The sequence below is a fragment of the Phoca vitulina genome, unplaced genomic scaffold (assembly GCF_004348235.1).
Source record: "Phoca vitulina isolate PV1807 unplaced genomic scaffold, GSC_HSeal_1.0 scaffold8, whole genome shotgun sequence".
Taxonomy (NCBI): domain Eukaryota; kingdom Metazoa; phylum Chordata; class Mammalia; order Carnivora; family Phocidae; genus Phoca; species Phoca vitulina.
Window position 1 is genome coordinate 36,507,034 of NW_022589711.1, and position 12,562 is coordinate 36,519,595.

General features: G+C 43.0%; 1 protein-coding gene across 2 annotated transcripts in view; it reads right to left on the bottom strand.

The window, feature by feature from the left end:
• Positions 1–333: 333 nt before the first annotated feature.
• Positions 334–12,562, bottom strand: part of USF3 (upstream transcription factor family member 3) — a 50,307-nt gene continuing 38,078 nt past the window's right edge. For both annotated transcript variants that reach the window (XM_032406548.1, XM_032406546.1), the window contains exon 7: positions 334–12,335. In XM_032406548.1, coding sequence (XP_032262439.1) covers positions 5,890–12,335 — 6,446 coding nt within the window. In that variant the 3' untranslated portion in view covers positions 334–5,889. The remainder of the gene's footprint in view (positions 12,336–12,562) is intronic.

Genomic DNA, 12,562 nt, shown 5'->3' on the forward strand with positions numbered 1-12,562 from the left:
CCAGATCTGAAATTCTAATTTTACTTTTTACAATAGGTACAGAGGTGTATAGTTTGCTTGAACAATATGGCACTGGTCATAATTATAATTTGAGATTGACTCTTTGATCAGGAACATACTCCCCATGGGAACTGTGTCATGGTGTTATTTTCAGACATTTTGGCAAAATTGGAAGATTACTTGAATAGAAAACTCTGGTATGCAAGAGAAGTCGTTTTAATACCAGGTTTGAGGCGGCACATGCAATGATCAGAAAAGACAGAATTCACAATGCAAAAATGCAAAGTTTATTTTCTTAAATAAAATACTATATTCATATCTATACAAATAATTATTACAACCATTAAAATGTTACATTTACCAATAAAAATTTCAAAACTTTAAACAAGAGCATGGTTCAGAATATTCACACCCTAATACAATGCATTTGTAAAAAGATGTCAAAATAAACAGGACCTATTCTTATTTACAACTGTAGGACAATCCTGATCGTATTATACATATCTGCTCTGGATTCCATTACAAAACAAATTAGTTCCCATTAGAATTATAAACCAGGTGATTTACAGTAATAGGACACAGTACACAGCAGACATTGCTGGCATGGGAATAGATACAAATATTACACTATTGAAAGACTACAGTTAAGTTTTTTTCTGGCGACTGCCCTACAGTAAGCCTCTCACCCAGTGTATCTATAAATAATTTGTGAAGGTAATTATGTTCTCAGATTTTTCCCACCTATTTTTCCAAAATGAATATATATATATTCATGAATATATATATATATATGGCCTGCTGAACATGGAAGCAAATCTTTTCTTCACAGTAACACACCTGCAGCATTTTAAGCAACACTGTCTGGTCCCTTTCTTCTTGGAAGATCAACAGTTCAAATCCCTTAAAGGTTACCAATATAGTCAAGTCCAGTGCCTCGATGACCCCACAGATGAAAATGGTTTTAAGATTTAAGGGATGGGGATAAAGAGATCCAGAGAAGTGAAGGAGTGAGATGGAGAAAACTCTGTAAGTTCCCATAGCATAGTATGGTGTAGAGCTGTACACACAACTGAGCCAAAAAAAAAAAAAACGCAAAAAACCCACAACTTGTGATCGTTTTTAAAAGTGTTAAATTACAAGTTCTCTGTCTCATGAGATCTCTGGTGACAGATAATGCAGATTATCATCCAAAATAACACCAATTTGAGTATTATAGCCAATACTTTCAACCGAAGTTGGCTTGGGTTTCGGAAGCATCCGAAAACATGCCTGCACCCGAGCCCTACAGTTGATAGGGTTTGTGCAAATATGGAAACGATATTGAATGACCACCACCTACAAGCTCAGAGTTTAAAAGGAGTTTTGCTTCTAAATAGTACGTTTTTTACAAGATCGGCATCGAAGATGGCTCAGAGAATGATAAGGCAACAGTGAGAAACATCAGCTGTTCTTGTCTTCTAGGTGTTTGATTACATGGCACATACCCTTCTGGCTGGTCCTTTGCTATATAACAGAGGAGTGGGTGAGTAGTATGTTCCAAGGGCTGGTCTTCGGACCAGAGGCACAGTTTCAAATAAAGTGCAGTACCAGAATAGAGGCATTTGGGCAGAACTAGAAGCTCTGTGTCCAAGAAGGTCCTCATGCTGGACTGCCTCAATCTAAACTTGGTGTCCCCCACAGACTCTGGTAAAAACACTGTCAGTCTCACACAGGAAATGTAGAATGCAGAGAGAATATGGTTAAGTCAAAAAAAAAAGAACCCTTTTCTGTTGGGAGCATTTAGCCAAAAAGGTACTTCAAGAAGAAACGAACTTCTGGCCTTTAATTTGCATATAGGTATTATAAAATCATCACTCACAGATTAACTTCACACTAGTTTATTTGGCTATTATTATTGCCCTCTGGATGTGCACAGCCATAGGTAATTATCTCCAGGCAAAGGCAGAATTTATACAGACAACAGAATTACAATTTCCAGATCCCTAAGGTATCAATCCAAAGCCATCTGATCTTGGTAACACCTCTGCGCTTTCTAAAACTCCCCCATGGGAAGAAAGCAAGTTCATCAAAACAAGGAACAGAACTGTATGGCACATTCAATATTTTAAATTAATTCTGAACTAACTTTGTTTCAAGAAATTCTTGTTGCCCCTCGATAGAACAGGAGATGCAGTTGTTCCCAAAGCCAGGAATTGGGAATCACTGATTTAGGAGCACAACTCACTATCACACAATGATCCAAGAGATGGATGGGCCCAATAAACCTTTCAGACCTTCAAGTTTCAAGAGGAGTAATCATCCTAAGGAAATGAGCAGGCTCCCTGCCACCTGTTTCACACAGAGCAGACTGAAGAAAAGAGGAGCCTAGATACCTACAGATCAGACGAAGGACAAAGCTAAGAAGATGTTGAGTAGTAAGTCTTTACCCTTTCTCAATTTTTTAAAACTTCACTCCCATTAAAATGTGTTTCCACATTTTTTTGAGTATAAATTTTAGCCTCTCCATGACATGTATAATGTTAGAAGGCAAGAGCAAAACAAATGAATTTTCTTTAAAGTGTGTAAATAATTTTGTATTTTAAGAAGGCTGATTAGGAAAACAAAACAAAAAAAAGGCTGATTTTTAAAAGTTGATCTTTATTGCAGTTCACCCTGATATGTAACTGGAAATTGCTGCAAAAGAATATTCCCTCCTCATTCTTCTCTTTCCACAGTTCTAATATGTTAAATTTTATAAAGCATGATCACTGTGGAATATCACACCTTACTTAGAAAAAAGGTGCCATCCCTGGTTCCTCCAAAAGGTCTTACAATATAAATAAAAATAAATTTCCTGAAATGGCATAAAATATCCCCAATCGGTATGTACCAAAAAAACCAATGACATCAAACTTGATTTCTTTTATCCATGATTGATACATTAAAAATGTATACATGATGAGAAATCTGAAATTTTTCACCTCATTAGAAATTACCATGTTAAATGTTTACAGGAATCAACCACTTTCTCTAAGTGATTCTATGCGATCAACAACACTAAAAGAGGGATAGAAATAATTTAATTAATGACTCTCATTTGCAATTCATACATTTGTATATATGGGTTTGTGTATTTCCAGAAATTACAAAATTATTTGTGGAAATGGTCTTACATTCTATAGTCCAATATTAGCAACCCAAGAATAACATTAAATTTACTATAACCAAAATTGACTGTTTCCTGCCACATCTTTGCCAAAAATTGTATCGAGATTGGTAGATATTAAATAATAAATTTCCTCCCCAAAATCATGTAGCTCTGATTATCAAATACTTAATATACTGCTGGTAAATTTCATACACTCGTGCTTTTAAATCAAGTAAGGTTACTGTACTCTGAACACTTTCAGAATTGAGTCCATATATACAATGATCATTACATATATACACACGTCTGTAAGATAATTAGAGCTACATGTAAGCAGGAGCCAAATTATTTGCAGATGGTCACATCTTTCTTCAGATGGTCAAATAAGCTTTCCTTAAGGGTAGAGGCTCATTTGGGATCAAAGTAAGATGTGCTTGGAATGAAAGCTCTGAAAAACGTAAATGCTATCTCTGAACAGGGCTGAGCAGAATAAGAAAATCAGTGCAAGAGAGAAACAGCGGAAAGTACCAGGCTTTGAGGCCTTTCTATTGCAATGGTCAAATTGATCTTCTCCTTAGCCTGTTATCGTAGTTCTAATTATATCGAAGAGTGCCCAGTTCTCCAGAACTCAAAGGCCGCCGCACTGTGCCTGCGTGCATTTGTATGTGTATGTGAAAGACAGAGAGAGCGACAGGGAGAGGGAGGGAGGAAGAAGAGCCAAACATATCAAACACTATCCTTCTTGAAATTGGCAGGTTGGACCTTTCAGGTACAGAGAAAAACCTGAATGTTGTAACTTAAAACTCAGTTAAGGTAATTAAAAAACAAGCCATGAATCTCACTTTCTTCCCAATTAAAAGTGTTAAACTACTGTGTTTATCTGTTGTCTTACTGAAGTAACTCCTATTCTTCGCCATGACCATTTTGAAGGAGAAAATATGGAAGCTTTTCTTGTTTACAATTTTTTTTTTTTTTTTGCCCCCAGGAGGCTGCTTCGGTGGGCAGCAGGAAGAGGGAGGAAGGTTTGGTAAATACAGTTCAAGAGGCACACATGACCCTTTTACTGAGTCTTCACAAGAGGTATTCGCCAGAGTTCACTGCTCTGACCCAGCCTGAGGAGGCATTTTCAAGGAGGAAAAAAATAAGATAAAATGCTGGTCCTTGGGTTCACTTTATTAACAGAGCAGACGGAACCATTTATATGTATCTCTCCCACTCCATCCCCTATTTGGCAGAATATAACAACAACAAATAACAGGTTTGAGAATATGAGTATATATGGTTGTTTTCATAGGTTTTAAGTTTTCAAAATTCAGTATATTAGCGCGTGTGTGTATGTGTGTGTGTACATAATTAACTTCGAAGGGGCTTTTAAAAACCCTGACATCAAGTTTTCCAATACTTCAGCGGGTCTCAGGTCACAATTTCCATTTCCAGATGGCAGGCCAATTTTTAAAGGACCAGTTTATACTTTAAAATCTATGTCTGTGTACACACACACACACACACACACACACACATGCACACACACACATACACACACGGACATATACAAAGACAATTTTCTGAAGCACCATTTCACATCTACCATCAGGAGAAATCATGAACAAATTCATCTTCTCATTATAATTCTACTATGAAGGGTAATAATGTAACATACAATGCCATATTTTAAATATAAATATCAGTAAGTGAAAATACTGACAGAGCTTAAGACTGCTCAGAAATATTTAAAAAGTAAGGCTCAAATAATTGTGTAGATTCCAAACACACTATTTACTAAGCCAGCCCCTAATGATTAAACAAATATAACAGAAATTATTTCAGGATCAAATGAACAGAATGAAGAGAAAATACTAAAACAAAATTCAATTGATGAAACAACAATCTTTAACTGAACACAAGCAAAACTCTGCAATACAACCGCTTTTATCCTTAAGACCTGATGCAAAATGCAAGCACAAAATGGAGAACGTCTATGTACTTTGCTTTTTAGATTGCTATTTTTAAGGCTAAGTAAGGAAGACCTTTGCATTCTAGGATCTTGGCACAATTAAAAGATAAAATGGCTCTCTAATGTGAAGAACAAGACATTAAGTTCAGATAATTGAAGAATTGTTATAATTAAGAAAGAAGGCTCTACCTAAACCAAACCTTGGGAATGAAGGCTGATTAAACAACTCATTTATTTCCTAACTGCTTGACTTTAACCATGGACATTCATTCCATATTAACTCAACACCTGCCATGGGTAAGAAACTGTTCTAGATGCTGACATTGGCCAAGCATTTGGTGCTGAGCCACTACATTGTATCGAAGTATCTGGATTTTTGGAGAGCAATTCAACTATCTCAAGTATCTACTTTACAAATGATCAATAATCAAGTTTAAAATCTAGGTTGTTTCCTACTACTACCCAGCACATGCCAAAACGATCTCCCCCAACTTCCAGCTGATTAGCATTTACGGAATATAAGATTACAAATCAAACTTGAAAATCTAGCTCCACTCAGAAAATTTAAAAAGCACACTGTGCAGTTAAAAATGAAAGATAATTTGTTTCTGACAACCCATGATTCGCATCATCTCTGGCGTGACTTTCCTACGTTCAGAAGGTAACTGGAAATTGATTATACAAACACAGAGACACACACACACACACACACACACACACGATCTCCTGCTCCATGTGCATTGTGTACATGCACACACAAACACATTTGTAGTCTCAGCCGATACATGTACATTTAGTCTATCAGTATTTAAACAGCTGAACTGCAGTCATGACCTAAAATATGGCTTATGTTGTGGGCAGGTCTGTTTGAGGACTGCTTGGAAGAGTCGGAGGCAGAGGAGTTTGCTATCGTAAGCAAAGGTGACATTGCCGAGCCATCAGGAAGAGCTGTAGCTATTTCTGGAAACAAAGATGTCATGTTAAAGTTGGACAAGTGAGAGTTGGTCATGTGCATTGGCGGCATATCAGGGAGCAGAGGAAAACTTGGTTGAGCAAAACCGACAGGTCTGGGAGGAGACAGAATTGATCCAAATCGGTTATTTAGGCTTCCACTGTTTACTTTCTCAGTGCTAGGATTTGAGAACATCTGATTGGAAAAATAGGGGATGGAAATATCATTGGACAGTGTAGGATGAGCAGGAGAGTACGGGGGATAGAAGGAGGGTAGAGTATTTTGGGGGTCTACAGGGATGAGGGCTGGCGTTCGAGTGGCACTAGGCTGAGTAACCTGTGGAATGAAAGAAGTATTAGCATTTATCGGTGGATTCATGCCACCCTCGGGAATAAAAGGAAAACCGAAATTTTGTGATAGTGTATGCTGGTCAGGCGCTGAATTATCGTTAGGTACCTGTGGGCTATCGGGCATGAAACGAACAATACTTCCTCTCTTGTCTGTAGGAGGCTGCTGGCGTCCAAGAATCATACTACCACTGGTAGACAGAGGAAGATGGGGAAGACTCGGGTCAAAGACATTACTGTGTCTTTGGTTTCCAGAACGATTCCTCTCAGGCTGACGAATTTTGGAACCACTGCTGTCTTGCAAGGGATGCCTCGATCGCTGGGGAACTGAAGAATTAGTGGGACGTACAGGAGGCCCTTGCTCAGCATTTCCGTGAGACACGGACGGATGGGGCAGAGCTGGCCTTGCAACGCCATGCATGTTGGTTGTGGCTGGAGGGTTCATGTGGCCCTTGGTCCCATGACTGTCAGTTATCCTCATGGGATTGGACTTCTGTACAGAAACATTGGGACTTGTGTTTCGACCTTGAATATCTCCTGAAGAAGAAGAACTTGAGAAAGGAATATTCAAGGTGCTGTTCCTGGTGTTAATTGCACCCAGGGACATGTCACAGCTTTCCCTGTTCTGACTCTCACTCTCTCTTCTAATATGGACACTTTCATGAGTTGGGGGACAATTATATTCAATTGCAGAGGACGGACCACACTGTGTGTTCCTCTGATGTTCTGAGAGTGATCTCTGGCTTCCAAGGACCTGATCACCAAGGTGAGGGGCAAGTAAGCTCTGCATGAAACTCTGGTGGCATGTATTTTCACTGTCCCTCGGTGGGATGGCATTTCCTGTTGGGATACTCTGAACTGGTGGATAAGGTAATCTCTTTTGGCGGTCGACTGGTGGTGCACCGGGGTTTTGACTAATTCGAAAAGCCTGCGACTGCATGCTCCTCAGTGATGATACAGGGTTTCCTATTTCATTATTTCTTGACGATTGTACTTCGAAATTACCCGGGGGCTGCTGACTGGCTCCACTTGGTTTAAATGTCTGACAGTCAGAAAGGCGGATATCTGAGGCAACGGGATGATCCACGCGACCCTGCATATTGTGAATGGCTAAACTCTTATTCCTGGGAACATCAAGATAGCTTCTCATTTCAAGCTGATCCGAAACTCTGGAACCCTGAATCGATATGCCCATTCTCTGCTCTGAATTAGAAGATGTCTTTCCAATGAGGGCCTCGGCAGAGTAACTTGAAACTCTATTTCTCTCCGGCCTGTGTGGAGTACACGTCATGTCTGAAGGTCTAGTCACAATGCTTGGCTGGGACACCATTTGCTGCTCTATGCCTCTCGATGTCAAAAGCCTCTGCATCGGATTGTGCCCAGATACGTGTTCCGAAGAAACCCCTGAACCTTGCTGCCTGCTTCCAACATCTGGCTGCTGGTGCATCATATCTTGATTGAGATGGTTCTGGGGATGGTTATGGTGGTTCCGGCTAGTTGAAGGGTTTTCACAGCTCTTCTCCGGCTGGGAACTTCCAAAGTGTTGCTGCATCTGCTGCTGCATCTGCTGATGGTGGGGATGTGGCTGACCGCTCTTGGGGCGGGACTGCTCAGTTCCGTGGTGCTTTGGTTGCAAGGAAAGCTGCGAGGCCTGAGTGCCCTGCACAAGACTCCTCTTTTTCTGCATCTGAACTTCCTGCTGTAGAGTCCTCTGCTGGTGGACATTATGGGCCTGAGAGAGGACAGAGCTCTCGGCGTGAGGTACATGATGCTGCAGCTGATATAAATGATGCCTCTCTCGTAACTGCCCCACTTGGTGTTGCTGCTTTAAGTAGAGGTGGTTACTATGCAGGTGGGCTACCCCCTGGGCTGGGACATGCTGTTGCAGGGCCTGGAGATGCTGACTGGCCTGCGTTGGCTGCTGCTCGGCCACCGAGTTCTGAGAAGTGCACTGGACTTCCGTCGGCCTCAGTGCGGGGGCCACAAAATTGTTACTAGCTGGGAATAATCGCGTAAGGCCGTCTCCATGGGCTGGGTTGCTGAGAGGCACCGCAGAGCTCGCAGAGTCGGGAGGGAGCTGATTGACCATCATCTGAGCCTGATCAGAAATGCCGTCCGGAGTTCGGCTCATCAGGGACATAGCCTCAAGCCTCAGCGGGGCTGGCGGACAGTGCTTTTGACGTTTAGCTGAAGACAACAGAAGGTCATCTTGGACAGCACGCTTAGCAGAGTCTTTGCGGCTTTCCTGACTTGGCTTTAAGAGCGGCTCTTGGATCTGTGGATTTGGGAGGGTGCCAGTAATGGTATTCAGCTGTTCCTGGGGATACTCAGTCATCAGAGGCACTCCAGGAGGCTGACTGGTGTAGGAGCTAGATGCCACCGTCAGGTTAACCGTGGCAGGAACAGTCGTTTGCTCTGAAGCTTGGGACATCCCGGCACAGCTGACCAGAGGATGGCTGATGCCGCCCTGGTGGATGAGATTATTCACACTCAAACTGGTGATGCTCGGTGGCTGAGAGGTGGAAACCTGTAAAGAGGCATTTGATGTTTTAATTCCTACAGAGCAACTTGGTTTCCCAAGGGGCCGATCCACCGTGGCTTCAATCGAATCCTGAGAATTAAAGTCACTTGGTGTCACTTCTGCCTGTCCTGCACCACCCTCTTTAGACAGCTGTGCTTTGAAAGGCTGGTCCCCCTCTAAAGGTGGCGCCTCGGAAGGCTTCGAAGTAACTTCCCTCATGTCAGCCTGGCTGCCGGCTCTTCCCTTCTCCAGGCTGTCCTGGTCAAAAATAGCTCTTGCCGCAAGAGCGACGATGTCCGTTTGCTCTACAAAGGTACAGCTGTCACATGTATTCGTCGTCGTACTGCTGGTGACATCCTCTCTAGCCGTTTCAGGAAGCATGGACGCCACCGAGAAACTACGACTGCTCCCGGAGCTGGTTGACATGGGAGAGTCGGCCTGCCTGCTGACAAGCAAGGAACTACTGATAACCTCCGGATCGGGGACACAGGAGTGATGCGGTCCCGGGTCTCTATCGTCACTGTTCATCAGTAAGAGCTCCTGTTTGGGATGTAAATCGACACCTGAATCAACTATTTTAGAATGTTCCGAAGAAAAGTCAGGATGGTCCACCTGGACTGGAAGAGACAATTTCTGAGGGTCTTTCTCTTTAGCGAGACCAGAGAGCAGTGCAGTCAAACCTTGCCCCTTTAAGAGACCTGTCGTTTGCATCGTAGCAGATGAATCCTGCTCCACCCGGCAAGGTTCAGCAATGATCTCTACCTCGGAAACACAGTCGGTACTTGCAGTGCTAGCGGTAGATGACAGACCAGAAACCTGAGAAACCAAAGTGCGGGGATCACTTGGAGATGGAATCAACACGTTGGCCGAAGTGCAGGATTTGGCAGAATCTGACAACGCCAAACTAGTTGGTGGCTTATCCTGAGATGTCTCTCGTTGCAAAATGGGGGCAGAATCTTTGGATTTTGCTGGGGCCATGACAAAATGTTCACTTGCTACAGATTCCTGGGAGGGTGAGCTAGTCTCTTCTGCTGACTTAGATCTGGGTACAGATTCAGGTATCACTGATTCAGAATTCAGAACATCCACAGAATGTGAACCAGAAACACTTACGCTATTTGCCTGGCACACGGCAACAGATGGTAACACAACAGGGAGGCTTTCCAGCAGTCCATCATTACACGATGGCTCTGTGGGGGCTTCAGTGCTGGGGCAGTCTAACTTGCCCGCGTCTCTGACTGGATTCAGGGGGCACGCTGACTTGTTAGCTGCTAAGTGTTTCTTGGCACCTGGCTTCTTATTCAACCTTTTTGACTTCACGTTAGGTAAACAAGCTACGGTGTTCATTGAGGGAGTAGTTACTAGATTGTAAGTATTGGGTAGCGTGGCTGAATTATCCGTTGTCATGGGAGATGCTACAGTTGTTGTTAACGAAACACAGTTAACTGGGGTGGTCTGACTATTTGCAGCAGTTGGAGGATTGGCAGGCTGGCTAATAGACAACTGTACACAGCTTTGCCCAGCCATCTGTGATATGCTTTGATTGAGGCTGGCCAAAGCTCCAAACGTATTCAGGGCAACATTGGTATTTGGATCTTCGCTGGTGGTGGGTTGGATAATTTGCATAGGGGTTTGATTTGTAGTTCCTGGTGAGGACATCACAGGCTGCAAAGCAAAGAGCTGTCCATTTAAAGAAATGGTTTGAGGCTGTTGTTGGTTTGACATGGTAACAGAAAAAGTTTGTGTTGAACTAGATGTTGATAAAGATGAAGGTCTCGGTAATATATGGACAAGATGCTTTCCTCCAAAAGTCTGTGGGGTCGAAACATTTTGCACTGAATTATTAGACCCTATTAGAGCACTGGCTCCATTGACCGGGAGTCGAACAGAACCAGGAGGTGGAGCCGAGAGGAGCGGCAAGGGGTTCTGATTAGCTGCCTGTATGATCACTATCTGTTGACCTACTGTTTGGTTGGGAACCTCTGCTCTCATCACCGTTGGGCAAGGGGTAGTGCTGGGGGGCTGAAGAATGATAACATTTTGATTAGCTGGCGCTGCATTCACAGCCGACCCAACGGGCTGAGCCATCTGAATAACCTGCATTGCTGAATTCAAAGGAAGGATATTTTTTGGAGGCTGAGATTTAACTTGTGGTTGGGCAATCAGTGGCTGCATAGGTAAAGACGGGCAAGAAGGCAAGGTTACAACTACTTGCTCAACCGCCTGCCCATCTGCTGGAAAGGAATTACTCAAGTTGATGCCTGTAGCGACGTGTCTACCATGGTTGGTTGTGGTAGGGCTGGGACCAGACTCATTTACTACCGGAGTCACAGCAGAAGAAGGTGTCTGGCTTAAGGGCTGAATAGTGTTTCCCGCCAGTTGCAAAGTAGTCCACGTGGTCTGTGTGTTTCCAGCGGAGGAAATTCGGGTAAGGCTATTCATGTTTTTTAAATCTGAAGCGCTAATACTTGAAGAAGGCAAAGAACAAGAAAGATTCCAACTACTGTCCAAAGGGGTTGCAGAGAGAGTGCTTACAGGAGTGGTGGTCTTCCCTCCTCCGGGGGCAGAGGGGGCCACCACCGCGGTAACACCTGCCAAGTCTGCACCCTTGCTAATGCTCGCTGGACAAGGATCACCTACAGACCTGGGAGGCTGGGAGGAGACCGTGGTGGTAAGTGAAACGACGAAGGTGGTTTGAAAATCATTTCTGAAATCCTGTATGCTCGGGCAGGACTTGCTTCCATGGTGCACGTTCGCGGCAGTCGCCGAGGAGGTGGTGGGGATGCTTGTGGCACCAGGGACTGTTTTCTTCACTGATCTGGGGCTCTCTTGCCCATTCTTATTTTCAGGAGATTTTTTATCATTTACACATGTGTGCAAGGACCGATGGTGGTGGGGTTCAGGCCCAATGGGAACAGCGATCAGTGAGCCGCTGGTGGCACCAAGCACACTCGATTCGCTTTCGGAGGTGGAAAGCTCGAGAATGTTCTGAGCAGAAATGGTAGCAGGAAGACAAAGAGGAACAGGCTGGTTGGCAGCCAGTGCAGAAACTGTGGTCTGATGCCATGGCTTGTTTTCAGGAGGGTAAACTCCAGAAATAGACACAGGAGTCACCAGATTGCAAGCCCTCTGTACTGGTACCACATTGGCGGTTTGCTTTTGTAAATTATGACCAACATTAAAGGTTATCCCCTGAACAGCTGTTCCCTGGCTATGTCCACCAGGCTGACTCCCATTGGAATAAACAATGATATTTTTTTGAACCTGATCACTGGGAATAACAACAGAGACCTTTGAGTTTTTAAGATTTCCTTTCCAGTGGATTGTGGGGTCATCATATAGGCATATGTCATTTGCTTTCAGTAACTCAATATATCGGCCATTTTCTTTTTGAATTTCTTCCAGTTGTTTACGTAGCTTTTTAATTTCTTCAGCTACAATATTAAAAATAGAAATGAAACAATTACCTGTTAATGTCAGTATTTATGGTAACTTAAGAAAAAGCTGTGTGCTAACTACTGAATTATAATTCTAGTATTTCTAAATACCTCAACTGAGAATCTTCAGTTCTTTTCTAAAGCAAATTCTTTCTCCTTTTTACAGTGGTGTATCAAGCCTCTACTGAATCCTTTTTAAAGAATGGAGCACTGGGTGTTATACG